This window comes from Ascaphus truei, chromosome 5 (genome assembly GCF_040206685.1).
Source record: "Ascaphus truei isolate aAscTru1 chromosome 5, aAscTru1.hap1, whole genome shotgun sequence".
Lineage (NCBI taxonomy): Eukaryota > Metazoa > Chordata > Amphibia > Anura > Ascaphidae > Ascaphus > Ascaphus truei.
The window spans coordinates 120,367,609-120,383,655 of NC_134487.1; the positions used below are offsets into that span (position 1 = coordinate 120,367,609).

Here is a 16,047-nt window from a genome sequence, read left to right on the forward strand (position 1 = left end):
GTCAGGTGACCAAATGCCTGTGGTGAAACGACCACGGTCAACTGTCCCACAGCAGCTAAACAGCCACGGACAACTGTCGGTGGCTAAAGGCCCATTCACTCAAGGAATAGTGCGTGTATCACTTTCATAGCTTCCTACATGTGTGCTTTACAGGGCATTTCAGCGTCAAAGGTGTTAAGTAATTGAGATACACTGAATGGAATGGTCTATTAAGATAAACAAGCTGAGATCCACAGACATGCAAACTAGTCACTATAAAAATGACAGTTCTCTAAAGTCATCTTGTGAGAAATACAACTCTATATTTCACGTTCTTTTTGGGGAACTGTGACAGAGAAACACAAACACAAGTGAATATATAAAAAAATATTGTATTGATGTGAACAAATCAAACTGCTGTTACAATACAGTATAGATTGCAATAAGGTAACAAATTACGTTACAATGTTACAATTTACTCTAGTTATAAAATGATGTTACATAGTACATGATATACATGTGAATTGGAAATGTGAAGGGGGGGAATGGAGCTGTGAAGGGGGGGCGGAGCTGTGAAAGGGGGGGGGGAATCGGACATGTGAATGCGGGAGGAACGCAGCTGTCAAGGGGGGGGGGAGCGGAGAGAGAGGGGGAGCGGGAAAATTACATCCCGGTCAACGCTGGGTATATCAGCTAGTATATATATGGAGTATGCTGCAGGCTATCATCTTCTCGCATGGAGCACTGGTAATTGTATCAACCCTTTTTTCTGTTTATAGAGGTGTGCAGCATGTACCTTTTGGTTTTCATCTGTTCAGACAAAGGCATGCATGTAAGATACAGACATAAATATATATTCAATCAGATACTTTACATACATATATATTTTCTAGGTCAGACAGTTTGCAATATAAAATCACAATTTATGTTGAAATTACAGGCTTCAATTCTTACAATCTTTAAGCAGTATAACATTAAAATACAAGTATTTGAAGGCATGAGTAAAGTGTAAAAGTATTTCGTACTAGCTGATATACCCGGCGTTGCCCGGGATTTAATTGGGTGGCAGTGACTGGATGGGTGGCAGTGACTGGGTGGCAGTGACTGGGTGGCAGTGACGGGGTATGAGAGGCAGTGACCGGGTGGGTGGGAGGGAGGCAGTGACTGGGTTGTGACTGGGTGGGAGGGTGACTGGGCTGGCAGTGACTGGGTGGGTGGGACTTTAGGCAGTGACTTAGGCAGTGACTGGGTGGGAGGGAGGCAGTGACACATGGGACAGAGTGACTTTGGGTGGGAGGGAGGCAGTAACTTAGGCAGTGACTCTTGGTAGTGACTGGGTGGGAGGCAGTGACTGGGTGCTGGGTGGGTGGCGGTGGGTTAGGCAGGTGGTGGGTGGGTGGCAGTGACTGGGTTTGGGGGCAGTGACTAGGCAGTGACTTTTGGCAGTGACTAGGTGGGAGGCAGTGACTGGGTGCTGGGTGGGTGGGAGGCGATGGGTGGGTGGGTTTGGCAGGTGGTGGGTGGGAGGCAGTGACTGGGTGGGAGGTGTGGCGCTGGGTGTAGCATGTGGGGTGGGGGCAGGCGGAGGTGAGGAGCTGCGGCCCGGGTGCTGTGTGTGATGCGGCGGGGTGTTGGGGTTGAGGAGCGGCGGCAGGGTGGGTGGTGTGTAGCGTGAGGCGGGGGGGCGGGTGGAGATGAGGAACCGCGGATGGATGGTGTGAGTGGCGGGTGGGGTGGATGGTACCTGGTGGTCCCGCTAGGGTGGGTTTGGTGTGTGTTTAGGGAGTTAGCTGCACGGTGTGTGTCTCTCAGTCAGAGGGGCACGCGGTGTGAGGAGGCTGAGGGTGAGGGTGTGTGTAGCCCTGTTGTTTGTGACGTCACCCCACCCCGCAGGCCAATCAGAGCGTGAGCCACTGCCAACCAATCAGCAACAATCCACAGACAAACAATTTTTCACTTTTAAATATATATATAGATGATTAACTCTTCTTAGATCTGTAATGGACTTTTGGAGATCTGCTAGTCAGAGCCACGTTGATACAGTTAGGTCCGGAAATAATTGGACACTGATACAAGTTTTGTTATTTCGGATGTGTACCAAACTAAATTCAAGTTACAGTTAAATAATGAATATGGGCTTAAAGTGCAGTCTATCAGCTTTAATTTGAGGGTATTCACATCCAAATTGAGGAAGGGTTTAGGAATTACATCTCTTTAATATGTATCCTCCTCTTTTTCAAGAGACCAAATGTAATTGGACAATTGACTCAAAAGCTGTTTCATGAACAGGCGTGGGCTATTCCTTCGTTGTTTCATCATCAATTAAGCAGGTGAAAGGTCTGGAGTTGATTCCAGGTGTGGCATTCGCATTTGGAAGCTGTTGCTGTGAACCCACAACATGCGTTCAAAGGAGCTCTCAATGCAAGTGAAACAGGGCATCCTTAGGCTGCAATAAAAAAAAAAGAAAATCCATCAGAGAGATAGCAGGAACATTAGGAGTGGCCAAATCAAAAGTTTGGTAAATTCTGAGAAAAAAAAGAACGCACTGGTGAGCTCTGCAACACAAAAAGGCCTGGACGTTCACGGAAGACAACAGTGGTGGATGATCGTAGGATCCTTTCCATGGTAAAGAAAAACCCCTTCACAACATCCAGCCAAGTGAAGAACACTCTCCAGTAGGTAGGCATATCTTTATCCAAGTCTTCCATAAAGAGAAGACTTCACGCGAGCAAATACAGAGGATTCACCACAAGGTGCAAACCATTCATAAGCCTCAAGAATAGAAAGGCCAGATTAGACTTTGCCAAACAATATCTAAAAAAGTCAGCCCAGTTCTGGAACAGCATTCTTTGGACAGATGAAACTAAGATCAACCTGTACCAGAATGATGGGAAGAAAAAAGTATGGAGAAGGCTTGGAACGGCTCGTGTTCTGAAGCATACCACATCATCTGTAAAACACGGTGGAGGAAGTGTGATGGCATGGGCATGCATGGCTTACAATGGCACTGAGAAGAAGCTGGATGAATTCTGAAGTGTATAGGGATATATTGTCTGCTCAAATTCAGCCAAATTCAGCGAAGTTGATTGGACGGTGCTTCACTTTACAGATGGACAATGACCCAAAACATACTGCAAAAGAAACCCAGGAATTTTTTAAGGCAAAGAAGTGGAATATTCTGCAATGGCCGAGTCAATCACCTGATCCCAACCCGACCGAGCATGCATTTCACTTGCTGAAGACAAAACTTAAGGCAGAAAGACCCACGAACAAACAACAACTGAAGACAGCTGCAGTAAAGGCCTGGCAAAGCATCACAAAGGAGGAAACCCAGCGTTTGGTGATGTCCATGCGTTCCAGACTTCAAGCCGTCATTGCCTGCAAAGGATTCTCGACAAAGTATTAAAAATGAACATTTTATTTATGATTGTGTTAATTTGTCCAATTACATTTGAGCCCCTGAAATAAGGGGACTGTGTATGAAAATGGTTACAATTCCTAAACGTTTTGTACAATATTTTTGTTCAACCCCTTGAATTAAAGCTGAAAGTCTGCACTTCTATTGCATCTAATTTCAAATCCATTGTGGTGGCATAAAGCCAAAATTATGAAAATTGTGTCAGTGTCCAATTATTTCCAGACCTAACTGTATGTCATTAGAATGCAGTGCTGTTTAGTTACATGCATACTATGTCACATGCTCTGTCACACGCAAAGCAGAAGATGGTTATATTGATTAATTGGAATTCATACAATCAACATATTTTCAAGGACGATTTTGGAAGCCTATCTTTAAAGTAGCCCGTTTTCAGTGGCACACATTGTGGAGTTTAGCAGGAAGTTCAACAGGAGTGAACAAGTGGACAACAGAACACGTAGTGGCCCTGAATCCTGGATTTGAACTAAGCTGGAAAGGAGGACATTTTTTTATCCCAGACTGCACATCTCAGCACTAAACTATTGCTGCCATGACACCGCAACTATTTATATTTGCTCTGACCTCACTTCTTTTCAAAATACGCGTTTCTTTTTACCAGCCTTGTTATGTCTCTAAGAAAAAGAGAAAACAGGCAGCGCACTGCCAAAAAAGCAGGAGGCTCACGGGTAAAAAAGAAAAACCTTTTATTTCATGATGGGATCAAACAAAAAAAGCCCCCAGATATCTCCAACAGCACCACACCTACACGTTTCAGGCCGTCTGCCCTTTATCAAGGTTTTTCTTTTTTACCCGTGTGCCTCCTCCTGCTTTTTTGGCAGTGCGCTGCCTGCTTTCTTTTTCCTATGGTCATCTCAACTGGTGGATCGCACGCCGCTCATAAGGATACACCACATAGACCGCACTGAAAGAAACAAGGGACAACTAACTGTGAGTTACACTGTGGGCTTACATTTTCTTATTAAGTCAGCGCCTGGGATACAGTTTGTGCTATATATGTGTGCCTGTGAGCACTAGGCACTAATCCCTGTCCCCTGCAAGGGATGCTGCACCATTAACCCCATACAGTGCTAAGGTCCAAGCGGTTATTTAGTTATCCATGAAGGGTCTTTCTGTTTTTTGAAGCGCCGGCTACCCATACTGTTGTTATGTCTCTAACTCTATTCATATATCTCCATCTCTCTTTTCTTTCCCCCATCTCAGTTCACAGGAACTACTTTCCTACCTGCAACCTCTGACACTAAACAGCTTCACCCCCTGCACTAAAACACACCCCTTCAAATCAACCTCAAACATTTTCTTTCTTTCCATGCTTCTCCTTGCTTCTGGGGATATCTCTCCCAATCTTGTTCCCTGCCTTATTTCTACATGCTCTTGTCCTCGCCTCCCACATGTAACTTCCACTCCTTCTGGTGTCAACACCTCTAACCTCATACCCATCCCGTCACCATTCCTCCTCTCTCCCTTTCTCCTGTGCCCTTTGGAATGCATACTCCCCTTCTAACAAGTTCATCTCTGTGCATGACTTCTTTATCTCTCACTCTCTGCTCCTCTTTGCTATAACTGAGAGTTTACTCACTCAGTCTGACTCTGCACTGGAAGCTGCCCGCTCTTATGGTGGCATTTCTTCTCCCACACTCCGCACCCTGATGGCAGGAGTGGAGGCATGGGGCTCCTACTCTCCTCTCAATGCCATTACCGAACCCTTCCTATTCCTACCACTCTTGCTTTTCCCTCCTTTAAGGCTCACACTGTCCAGCTTTTCTCTCCTCTCCCTGTGGCAGTCATCTATCACCCACCTACCCCTACTCATCCCCCTTCTGTTTTTCTCACTTTGAATCCCGACTCTTTCTTTTTCTCATCAGAATCCCCTGTTCTTCTCCTTGGGGACTTCAACTGCCATATTGATGACCGCTCTCCCTTGTTTTCCCACTTTCTCTAACCTCTTCTTTTGGCCTTAAACAGTCGACTGCAGCCAGCACCCACAAAGATGGCCACTATCTAGACCTGGTTTTCACTAAAAACTTTTCTCTCTCTGATTTCTCCATTTGCTCTTTTCCTCTCTCTGACCATCACCTCATCTAATTTTCTCTCACTTCTTCCCTTCTCCACATCCATCTATCCCTCGTTTCTGCAGACACCTGCACTCTATTAACCTACCAGCTTTTGATTCCACCTTATGCTCCTCCCAGCTCTGCTCCAGACTCTGACAACCTGGTCAGGCACTACAACTTTGCTATAACCTCCCCTCACAATCTACATGCCCAGCTTTCTTTCTGCAATTCTCACCCTTCTAACCCCACGCCCTAGTTAAATTCCCACACGTGTATGCTGCGCTCCTGCACTTGTTCCTCTGAACGCGTCTGGAAGAAATCTCACTCAGACTTCCATCACTACAAATTTATGCTATCCTCTTTCAACTCACCTCAGGACTTTTCTGACTATTTTAAGGAAAGGTGGAATCCATACATCAGGACATCCCCTCTGTATCATCCTCCCATCCTACACCTCTTCCTAACTCTCCTCCTGCCCTCCTTGACTCTTTTTACGCTGTGTCAGAGGATGTATCATTGCTGATCTTCTCCACCCTCTACCACCTGCCCTCTTGACCCCAATTCCTCCCATCTCCAAAACCCTATTTTTTTAACTCCTCCCTCTACTCTGGTACCTTTCCCTCCTCCTTCAAACATGCAAGTTATACCATTACTCAAAAACAGCAAGCTTGACCATACCTGTCTTTCTAACTATCATTCTGTCTCCCTCTTGCCTTTTGCCTCTGAACTACTTGAACGTCTTGTATTCTCTCGCTTGCTCCATTTTCTCACCACCTATTCTCTCCTACACCATCTACAATCTGGCTTCTGCACTGCTCACTCCATTGAAATAGCCCTCACAAAAATAACTAATGACCTCAATGCTGCCAAAGGTCATTACACTCTGCTCATATTACTCTACCTCTTTGCAGCATTTGATACTGTGGACCACCCTCTTCTTCTTCTCCATACTCTTGGTATTTGTAACAAAGGTCTAGCCTGGATCTACTCATACCTCTCCCATCGTACTTTCAGTGTCTCTTTTGCCAACACCACCTCCTCCATCATCTCTCTGTGGGGCTACCCCAGGGCTCTGTCCTGGGACCTCTTCTCTTTTTATACACTCTCTCTAGGTGACCTAATCACACCTCTTGGGTTCAAATATCACCGCTATGCTGATGGCACACAAATCTACTTTTCAACCCGACCTGTACCTGTAAATCTGTCTCAGCGTTTCCTGTGCTGAAATCCCTCTCCTGGCCTCTTCTCAAATCCTGTATCACACATTCAATCCTCCTCCTCACTTTTAAAGCTTTTCTCTTCTGCTCCTCCTTACATCTCAGCCTTAATTTCTCGCTATACACCATCCTGACACTTGCATTCTGCTCAAGGACATCTTCTCTCTCTACCCCTTTTGAATCTAAAGCAGTCTCACGCCTTAAACCTTTCTCACTGACTGACCCACACCTCTGGAATACCCTTCCCCTCAATATCCGTCTTGCACCCTCTATCCACCTTAAAACACACCTGCTTAACAAAGAATGAGTAGCACTTCATACAAAAACCTTAACCCCTTGCAGATGCACTTACCAGCACCCCTTCTTACTGTCTCTATACGTTCTTCCTAATTACCAATTAGATTGTAAGCTCTTCAGAGCAGGGACTCCTTTTTCTAAATGTTATATTTATGTCTGAAGCACTTCTTCCCATTATGTGTTATTTGTATTATTTATTTATTTGATTGTCATGTGTATTATTGCTGTGAAGCGCTATGTACATTAATGGCGCTATATAAAGACATACATACATACATTATGACAAGGAGATAAGCTCTTAAATGTCTGTTGTTACCATCTTAATATTACTACTTGTGGCATGCGGACTGGCTTGCATATATGTATATTTGTATAGCACTAACCTGGTATGCCGCGCTCTACAATTTGTACAACATAACAATACAGGTAATATAGATGGGATAAGTGCATCAATACATAAATGTAACATTGTCAGAAAGGAGTTGGTGACTTGAAAACTTGCAATCAGTATGTGTGGAGACCAACATAAACAGTCGGAATAAACGTGAGTACATTGGTTAGTTTATTTAAAGCAAATACAAATATCACTTGTAAGCACATTTACATCTCAGACAGGTTAGGCCTGCTTTTCACCATAATGTCCTGCCTTACAATGCGTCTACTGCAGCTAGGGATAGTTTATTTAAAAGCATACAGTAGTTTTGTGACTTGTGGTAATCCAGGGCTATTTAAACACTTAGTTGAACAGGCAAGTTATTACATGGGTTTTGAAGATGGAGAAGCTGCTTGGCGGACATTTAGAGGGAGTCCCAAAAGTCGAGTACAGCATGTGAGAAGGGTTGTAGGCGTGAGAGAGCTGTTACTGAGAAAGAAGCAGCAACATTTAGCAAGGTGAGAATGAAAGAAAAGTCAAAATATAACACTTAAAGAGGTCTTGATTTACATGGGACTATGAGCAGTGGTCTTTGACATATTGAGTTTGAGCATCTAGCTGCCAACCAGAGATTGCCATGAGACTGTTGGAGATCTGGGATTGTACTTCAGATGTGAGGTTCGGTGTGGATAGTTATTTCTCATCTGCATACAGGAGATACTTTACGTGTATTGCGTTGTTAATAAGGTCGCCAACGGAGAGCGTATAGGAAGAGTGGGCCAGAAGGAAGCCTCGAGGTCCACCAACAGATAGCTCAGCAGAGTAAGAACAGAAGTTGGTAATAGATACCTTTTCTCATCGCACCTGTAGTGTAAGAAAAAAAACCAGGGGTGGACTTTGTTCCAAAACACCATGGAAGTGAGGAGTACGGAGAAGTGGGTGGTCAATAGTTTCATAGGCTGTAAACAGGCCAAGAAGAACGAGGGAAAAAAAAAAGTTAGATGGGTCAGTGGGATCAAGGATGGTGCTCTTGAGAATTGGTCTCAGAGCAACCTGTTTAAACGGGGAAGGAAAGATACCAGAAGAGAGGGTAGAGTTGAAAATATGAGTGCAAAGATCAGAATAGGATCAAGAGGTCAGAGGAGAGAAGGAATGAGCTAGAACTGCCAGGTAGTAGATGGAAAAGGGTAACAGCTACTGCCGTCTCTGAAGTCTAGAAATAATATAAATGGTCACTTACATTGAAATTACTTTACACCCGTGCTGGGATATATATTTAATTTACTGTTCAGCTCATAATTAGATAGAGCTCATTAGATAGGAGAGCATGATACTTTGAGGGAATTAAACACAAAATGTGGGCTCTGGTATGAAAATGGGGACTATGAACTTACTTAACATGAAAAGTTATTATTTGAGTTAATCTAAAGACAAGGATTCATGCAAATGAGCAGTGAGGAGCACATCTTGCCATTCATGTATTGCATGATTACCCAACCTAGAGCTTAAACCTACCGCACTACACAGCTTGTACAGCTGTAAAAAAATATCATTACATAGCTAAATAAACCCAGTGAGAATTGCTACAGAATATTTTGCAGAAACGCCCCAAATCTTATTTTATGTAAACATTTTACATAAGAACTTTACAGAATTAATTGGAAAAGGGGAATATATCTGCTGGTCAGAAAGCATATCGCACAACTGATGTTAATGCCAATTATCAACTGTGGAGACATAGTAGATGGCTCAGCACCCCAAAAACTCACCTTAGCAAACTTGACACCCTCTACAATTCAATATGCCGTTTTGTTCTCCAATGCAACTACAACACACATCACTGCGAAATGCTCAAAGAAGTAGATTGGTCATCACTTCAGTCTAGGCACAAAGATCACCTTTCCTGTCTTGCCTTCAAATACTTTCTGGGCAAGCTACCCATCAATCTGAACAAGTTCCTCACCCCTACCACATGCAACACTTATCTGAGATCAGACTCCAAAAGACTGTTCATGGTCCCAAGGCTCAACAAAAGTATCCGGACACTCCTCCTCCTCTTACCATGCACCCCAAAACTGGAACAACCTACCAAAGACTCTCACATCCACCACCAGTTTAAGTTCTTTCAAAACTAAGGTTGTCTCACATTTTAATCTGGTCTGTAACTGTTACATAAGCCTATTATATATATTTTTTTAACTGTGCATGCAATGTCTTGTATATAATGTGTACCCTGTTCATTTATGTAACTGTATTTGTAACCATTTACTATTTGTCTTAGCTCTATACCCAGGACATACTCGAAAACAAGAGGTAACTCTCAACGTATTACTTCCTGGTAAAACATTTTATAAATAAATAAATATATGCTTCCGTCACAATTTTGTTTTTCATTTATAAGGATCTGACAGAGACTGGGTTGCAAAGTCTAAATTATCTTGGTTTAATGACAGATGTTACTTGAAAATATATAATTTACTTTAATCCCTTTTGTTTTACAAACAAAATCTGTCATTATGTAAGTAAATTATTAATATAATGCATTCTATCTTTGGATCTAAGTATTCACTGAAGTAACTACCTATTTGTGGCACACATACCAGTCTTTTCATTGGTTAGTGCAAAGTAACTCCGTTTGCAAACTAGATTGTATAAGGACAGACCAAGAAATCCCTGTGGGAGGACCACGCAATAAGACTTACTGTAAGCCAGTGAGGATCCAATGGTACACAGCTTTAAGTACACAATTTTAGGGAGAGATGTATCAACATAAAAAAGTTTGTTTTGACATAATGCTCCATTTTCTGCTTGCACCTCACTATAAATACAGATACCCATCAAGCTCTAAGAAACCCCCAAAATTACCACATAATATATGTATATAAGTATCAACTGGAGTGCTACTGGGCGCAGCTAAATGTATACAACAAAAAACAGAAGTCCAAAGCTACATCCAATATGACAAAAATATACAGTGACACACACACACACACACACACACACACACACACACACACACTTGAAAAAAAAAAGGGTAATTTAGTTAAACACTTTGACCAAAGCATTTTTAGCCTGCAAGCCACTTCAAGGCATGACCAAATATTGCAGATCCTAACACTAACGGATTAAAATTCTTATTTACCTATTTAGTTAGAGGCAGAATGATTGCATTGGATCTCACAACCAGCTGCATGAAAGAACTGCATACTTGGAAAGTGGAGAGGGTGAGCTTAAACTCTGGGAGGGAGGAGCCACTAACCTACAAAAACAGCCGAGACCAGCTGGTCAAAGTTAATAAACACACAGATGCCCAGCAAACTCGAACAAACGCCTAAAATTACAATATGTTGGAAATGGAGTGCTTAGTAAGCAGTTCTTTCATGCAGCTGGTTGTGAAAGATCCAATGTGATAATTTAAATAGTCAAATCTTCTGCACCAGTATAGGAAAAGCAAAATATTTTCTTTCCGCTGCAGTGATTTAAATAAATGCATCTCTAAACCACCACTCCCATCTTGGGTGAAGAAAGCTCAGTGAAATTAAACAGTTCAAAGCATTTGGTAAAGTAGAAGAGCGTCTTATCCAATCACTAGTACCAGCCTCTCTCTGATGGGTATCCAGATAAATATCTAATATGGTAGAAGTTGTGAAGGGCTCAAGCAGCAGCTCAGTGGTAATGTTACCACTTCTAAGCTGATTAACCTGGTTCACTTCCCCAAATCCTTGGGCAAATCTCTAGCGGCCTCAGGCAGCAAAATTACATTTCATCTTCACAGGGGAGGGTCTCATTGTGTCTACAAAATTCAATGTACATCCCTACTGTGAAACAATTAAGTTATATGGCAAGGTTAAAAATAATACAGAAAGGGGTTACTTTATTAAAATAAAATACATGCTACCACATTGACGTATAAATTTACAGAATACCTAAGCGGACACTGGAATGCATGTTAAAAGGTTACTGTTCTTAAAAAGTATGAACATTTCTTCACCACCCTAACACTATTTGCTCCAGTATAAAATAAGGTTGGTATGACTTTACCTATACACTTCTATCATTAGCTTTTCTGGTGAAAGATCTGATCTACACTGTCATCTACTATACTGAAACAAGCAGAGAAGGCAGCAGAGCACAAAAACACTAATTTCTTTGTACTGTATGTTTACGTCAATGAACACCGTACACACATTAAGGAATACGGCCAGATGCCTGCATATTTTAAGTCATGTTTTTGTAAAATAGCAGTTGAGGGCTGGAAAGCTAAAGAAAGGTGTAGTTAGCTTTAGGCAAATATGTTTACTTAAAACAAGTGCACTTCATTCTTGCCTTAAATCAACTACAGATGTAGCAGACGTTATTGCAGCCGCTGACACTAGAAAAGCCATAACAAAATAGCTTCTACTTCAATTGGCCTGCTAGAGAGGTTGACCCAGTGACTGCATTGTTTCATTTGGAGAAGTATTCAGCCCAAGGAAGAAAAAAAAATGCCCAGAACTAGTCAGGTCTGGAAGACACTGGTACAGATTCTGTACAATGAAAAGCCCATCAAGCTCTGCTAAAAAAAAAAAAAAAAAAATACTACAAACTTGTCCATTATGTTTTACATTTGAAATAATGGCTGCGATTCACATTCTATTCAGTAAGCTAAGTGATTAATCAATCACTTTGTATAATGCAAAACATTGCAGAGAAGGTAGTTTTAGCCGATCAAAGTATCAGGATTACAAAACAAGAGCAGAAAATACACAAATCACTATTATCCTAATTCTGCTCCTAACTTGCAAATCTAAAAAACATCCAAAGATATTTTGGAAGTTGTATTTGCATTTTTTTTACATTTTATTTCTGCACAGTTTTACTAACAAAATGTTTTGTAGCTTTAGATTTCTGACTTCAATTAAATATATTTTTTTAAAGCTTCTATTACAAAAAAAAACAAAAAACAGGCACAGCTTTAGAAAAACCTTTCTGTTTGAACAAAATGAATAGTAATAAAAACCTTGATGCAGCAATTTGTTACAGATATAAATACAACAGGCTTACAGTTACACAATGTACTAAAAATTTAGCAGTAGTCCAAAGAAAGACTTTGTAAGCATCAAAATACCAAGCTACTATCAAAAGATTTCCCCTTCACCATTTTTGTTACAGACTAGCCCAATTCCCACCCTCCCACCACTTACATCCTAATCGTGTAAGCTTGAGTACATTTCACTTTCTGTCATTAGTCAGAGAATGTTGACAAAAGGCTGCTACACATTGTTCTACAACATCCTCTTTCTTATTCACAAACCTTTTCTTCAAAATTAAGTTGTCCATGTAAGAAATGTAAGAAATGCTACAAAATGTTCCAAAGATATTGAATAAAAAATAATGTTACGGCACAGTCCTCTTCTAGCTGTCCAGAGTAAACAATGAATTGCAGATGTCCATGTGTACCCATCTTTATTACCTACAGAAGAATTTACCAAGTGCAATCACATAATTTTTTAAAAAGTGAGACAAATTGCAGAAGAATTTTTATTTAATCCTAGAATTGTTAAAAATATATTGATCAACTGTAAATGTATTAAGAATCAGTTTTTAATGTTCTGCGATTCTTGGGTGCTCAGGAGATATTTAGAAAAATAATTCCCTTCATTCGTTTCCATAGCTTGATAAACCAAAAAGGAAAAGACAGCCACAATAACAAACAGCAGAAACTTTATCCACATAGGTATGGATCTTCCAGTTTTTACTTTCTCTGACTTCAATTCAACGACTGATGTGTACTTGGGGACATACTTCGACGAAAAACTTTCCTCCATTATGAAATCTTTGGGGTTTAAGGGTCGCCCAGCAGCTCCTTTAATTGGTCTGCGACAGCTTGCACTGCAAGACAAAAATAAATTAATTAAATAAGAGGAAACCGAGCATTCATCACTCAAAACACTGTCACCTAATTTTTCATACATTTAACATTTATATTTAGTATGAAAAAAAATGCTGTGTAGAAGATAACTTATATTTGGCTAAAATCGGTCCAAAATATTTAAAGACTTATTAGGCATATCATTTCCATCCCCAATTTTTTTTTCGACATTCTTTTAATGTAAAAGGGACTATTTATAAATACAATTTTAACATTACGATACTGCTGAAAAAAAAAAAAAAAAAAAGCCAGAAAATATATTTAACAATTTTGTTTTCAATCAGCGAATAGCTTTAAAGATTGATTCAACATACTGTAGAAGAGATGGTGTTTGTGTGCATTTTGTTTAAAATGGATGATCTAAATAAGTGATCCACAATGAGTTTGTTCAACAAATTGACCAGGCCACTTTTACTAGCTCTTAGGTGATTAGGAAGTAAACTACAGCCTGGGCCATCAAGAAGCTCTAAATCTCATGTGCTCAACAAGCACTTTCAGGCTGCCTGTAATGGGGAAAAGGAGTCTAAGATTGAAATCTCTTCAGGGCAGGGACACCTTTTCCTAATGTCTACTTTTACGTATGAAGCGTTTATTTCCATTAGGACGTGTATTACTGCTGTAAAGCGCAATGAATGACACGATATAGAGATCGAGATATATCTAAAATAAAGATATCTACAAAGACTGGTCTGATATCTGAACTTTAAAAAAATGACCCGTTTTCTTAAAGCTTAAGTAGCCATGCGAGTTTAAATGAAGTCCAAAAAGCTCTGGTGTAAATCAAAGGTTCCTGAATGGAAGAGTTTTTAATTAAAAACACCCACACACAAAAAAAAAAACAACCTGATTCCTGTTGGAGTTGAAGCTTGGTGTGGGAACATTTCCTTAAGGATATCCCTTTCAGTTCTTCTTTCTTCAGTAAAAGTTTTTTCTACAAACTAGAACAAAAAAATAATAAAAAAAAACTTTACTTTGCGTTATAAAAATAAATAATCGTGGGAAAGAGGAATGCAAAGTCACCAGTTAACCCAATGAGAATATGGTCTGAGAAGAAAATGATCACCAAGTGCACTAAATAAAATATCTTCCCTGTATTTTATTGGGAGTTACAAACTGTGTTATTTTCAATTGTCTTGTCTTTTTTGATGCCACCACAGAGTCTTCAATGATGTCCTTAGTTTCCTTCAACATGAAGAAAATCTTTTCGGTTACTTATCCAAACACGGCCAGGAAAAAAAAAAGTGCAGAGGATGAAAAGATTTTAAGCCATCACCTCTATCAAGGCGGTGTTCAGAAGATCACTGGATTTTGTATAACCAATATTATCAACATCAATGACCCTTTTATGAGGAGAACCTGCTTCGGCTTGCTGTAACAAGTTCAAATGCTGTAATAGTATAATAAAATATTAAACAAAAGCAAATAGGTCAAAAATCTCACATATTCCATCATGTCAACTACCATATGAATTTTTGATGTGCGGTTTAAGAAAAATAAAACATGTTATATCTTGACAAAGCTTCTATTTCGTGAAAAGAAGTGATAAAAGGCGCTAACAACTTTGTAAGAAGGTGAAAATAATAATAATAAGTGTTTCAGTGATGAAAATGAATAAATTATCCAAACACCCAACTCAAAAACCTCTCTGGTGGGACCTGTTTCACGGGTTCCAAGGTTTAGCAATTTCTCAAAACATCCAGGGGGAGCATATAGGGGAATAAGAGAACAAAATACACAAATATAAGTGCAGACGTTATTTAAAACAAGTGAAATCAATAGACTGTGTCTTGGCTCATATAGTTGCTCTACTCACAGGACTCTAGAGTTTATAAAGGCAGCAGACAAATTGGGTTGCCACCCATACAGGTAACTGTAAAACTTTATAAACTCTAGAGTCCTGTGAGTAGAGCAACTATATGAGCCAAGACACAGTCTTTTGATTTCACTTGTTTTAAATAACGTCTGTACTTATATTTGTGTATTTTGTTCTCTTATTCCCCTATATGCTCCCCCTGGATGTTTTGAGAAATATCTTGACAAAGCAACAACATTTTACAACGATGATACAAACTTTCCAGTAGTGTAGACACAACATGTCTGTAACAGAATGTGCAGTTTTCAGTATTAGTGACATTATATTGTTTATTAACTAAAGCAATCCACAATTCATTTTTAAGAGACTAAATATAGAAATCTGTTGCAGCAGCAAATTAAAATGGCAAGTATTAAAAGCCAATGGGGAAAGGAATGACCCATTTGATCATAGCATTTGCATATAAAATTAACTTTTAAAATGACGTGTAAAAGAAAATAACAATTTTAAAACCATAAATGAGAAACAGAGTTACAAATGGAGTTCAAATGTAAACTGATAATTTCAAGGTTCTTTCCAAACATTTACTTTCACAAATATGCATGAAGACATCTAGGTTTGTAGCAAAAATAAAAAAAATAATGTAATCTGAACTTCAATGTTCTTACTTTTTCACCGACTAGATTTTTCTTTGGGGTCCTTGACAAGTCTGAGAAGTCACTAAGTGCCGGCAATGGATCTGCGTACTTGAAACTTTCAGTCACCTGATTGGCAACCTTTCTGGATTCAAAATGCTCATATTCTGCATATGCCTATGTAAAATAAAAAAAAAAAGGAAATGGAGGCAAGGAGGTTTTTAAAACACCAATCAACAGTTTAGAAAGTTGCATTCATAGGAGTTTTGACTATTTGTATATGTAAAGTATGTGATGTATAATCCTACATTCTTACCTAAACTGGCAATTTT

The 16,047-nt window shown here is 40.0% G+C and overlaps 1 protein-coding gene across 8 annotated transcripts in view; it reads right to left on the reverse strand.

The window, feature by feature from the left end:
* Positions 1 to 11,203: 11,203 nt before the first annotated feature.
* TMPO (thymopoietin) overlaps positions 11,204 to 16,047 on the reverse strand; it is a 63,393-nt gene continuing 58,549 nt past the window's right edge. For 4 of the 8 annotated variants that reach the window (XM_075600535.1, XM_075600536.1, XM_075600534.1 and 1 more), the window contains 4 exons: positions 15,749 to 15,892; positions 14,541 to 14,654; positions 14,111 to 14,205; positions 11,204 to 13,227 (listed from right to left, as the gene is read on the reverse strand). In XM_075600535.1, coding sequence (XP_075456650.1) covers positions 12,933 to 13,227; positions 14,111 to 14,205; positions 14,541 to 14,654; positions 15,749 to 15,892 — 648 coding nt within the window. In that variant the 3' untranslated portion in view covers positions 11,204 to 12,932. Of the gene's footprint in view, positions 13,228 to 14,110; positions 14,206 to 14,355; positions 14,450 to 14,540; positions 14,655 to 15,748; positions 15,893 to 16,047 lie in introns of all 8 variants that reach the window. The other 4 variants (XM_075600540.1, XM_075600541.1, XM_075600537.1 and 1 more) reach the window with 2 other exon arrangements.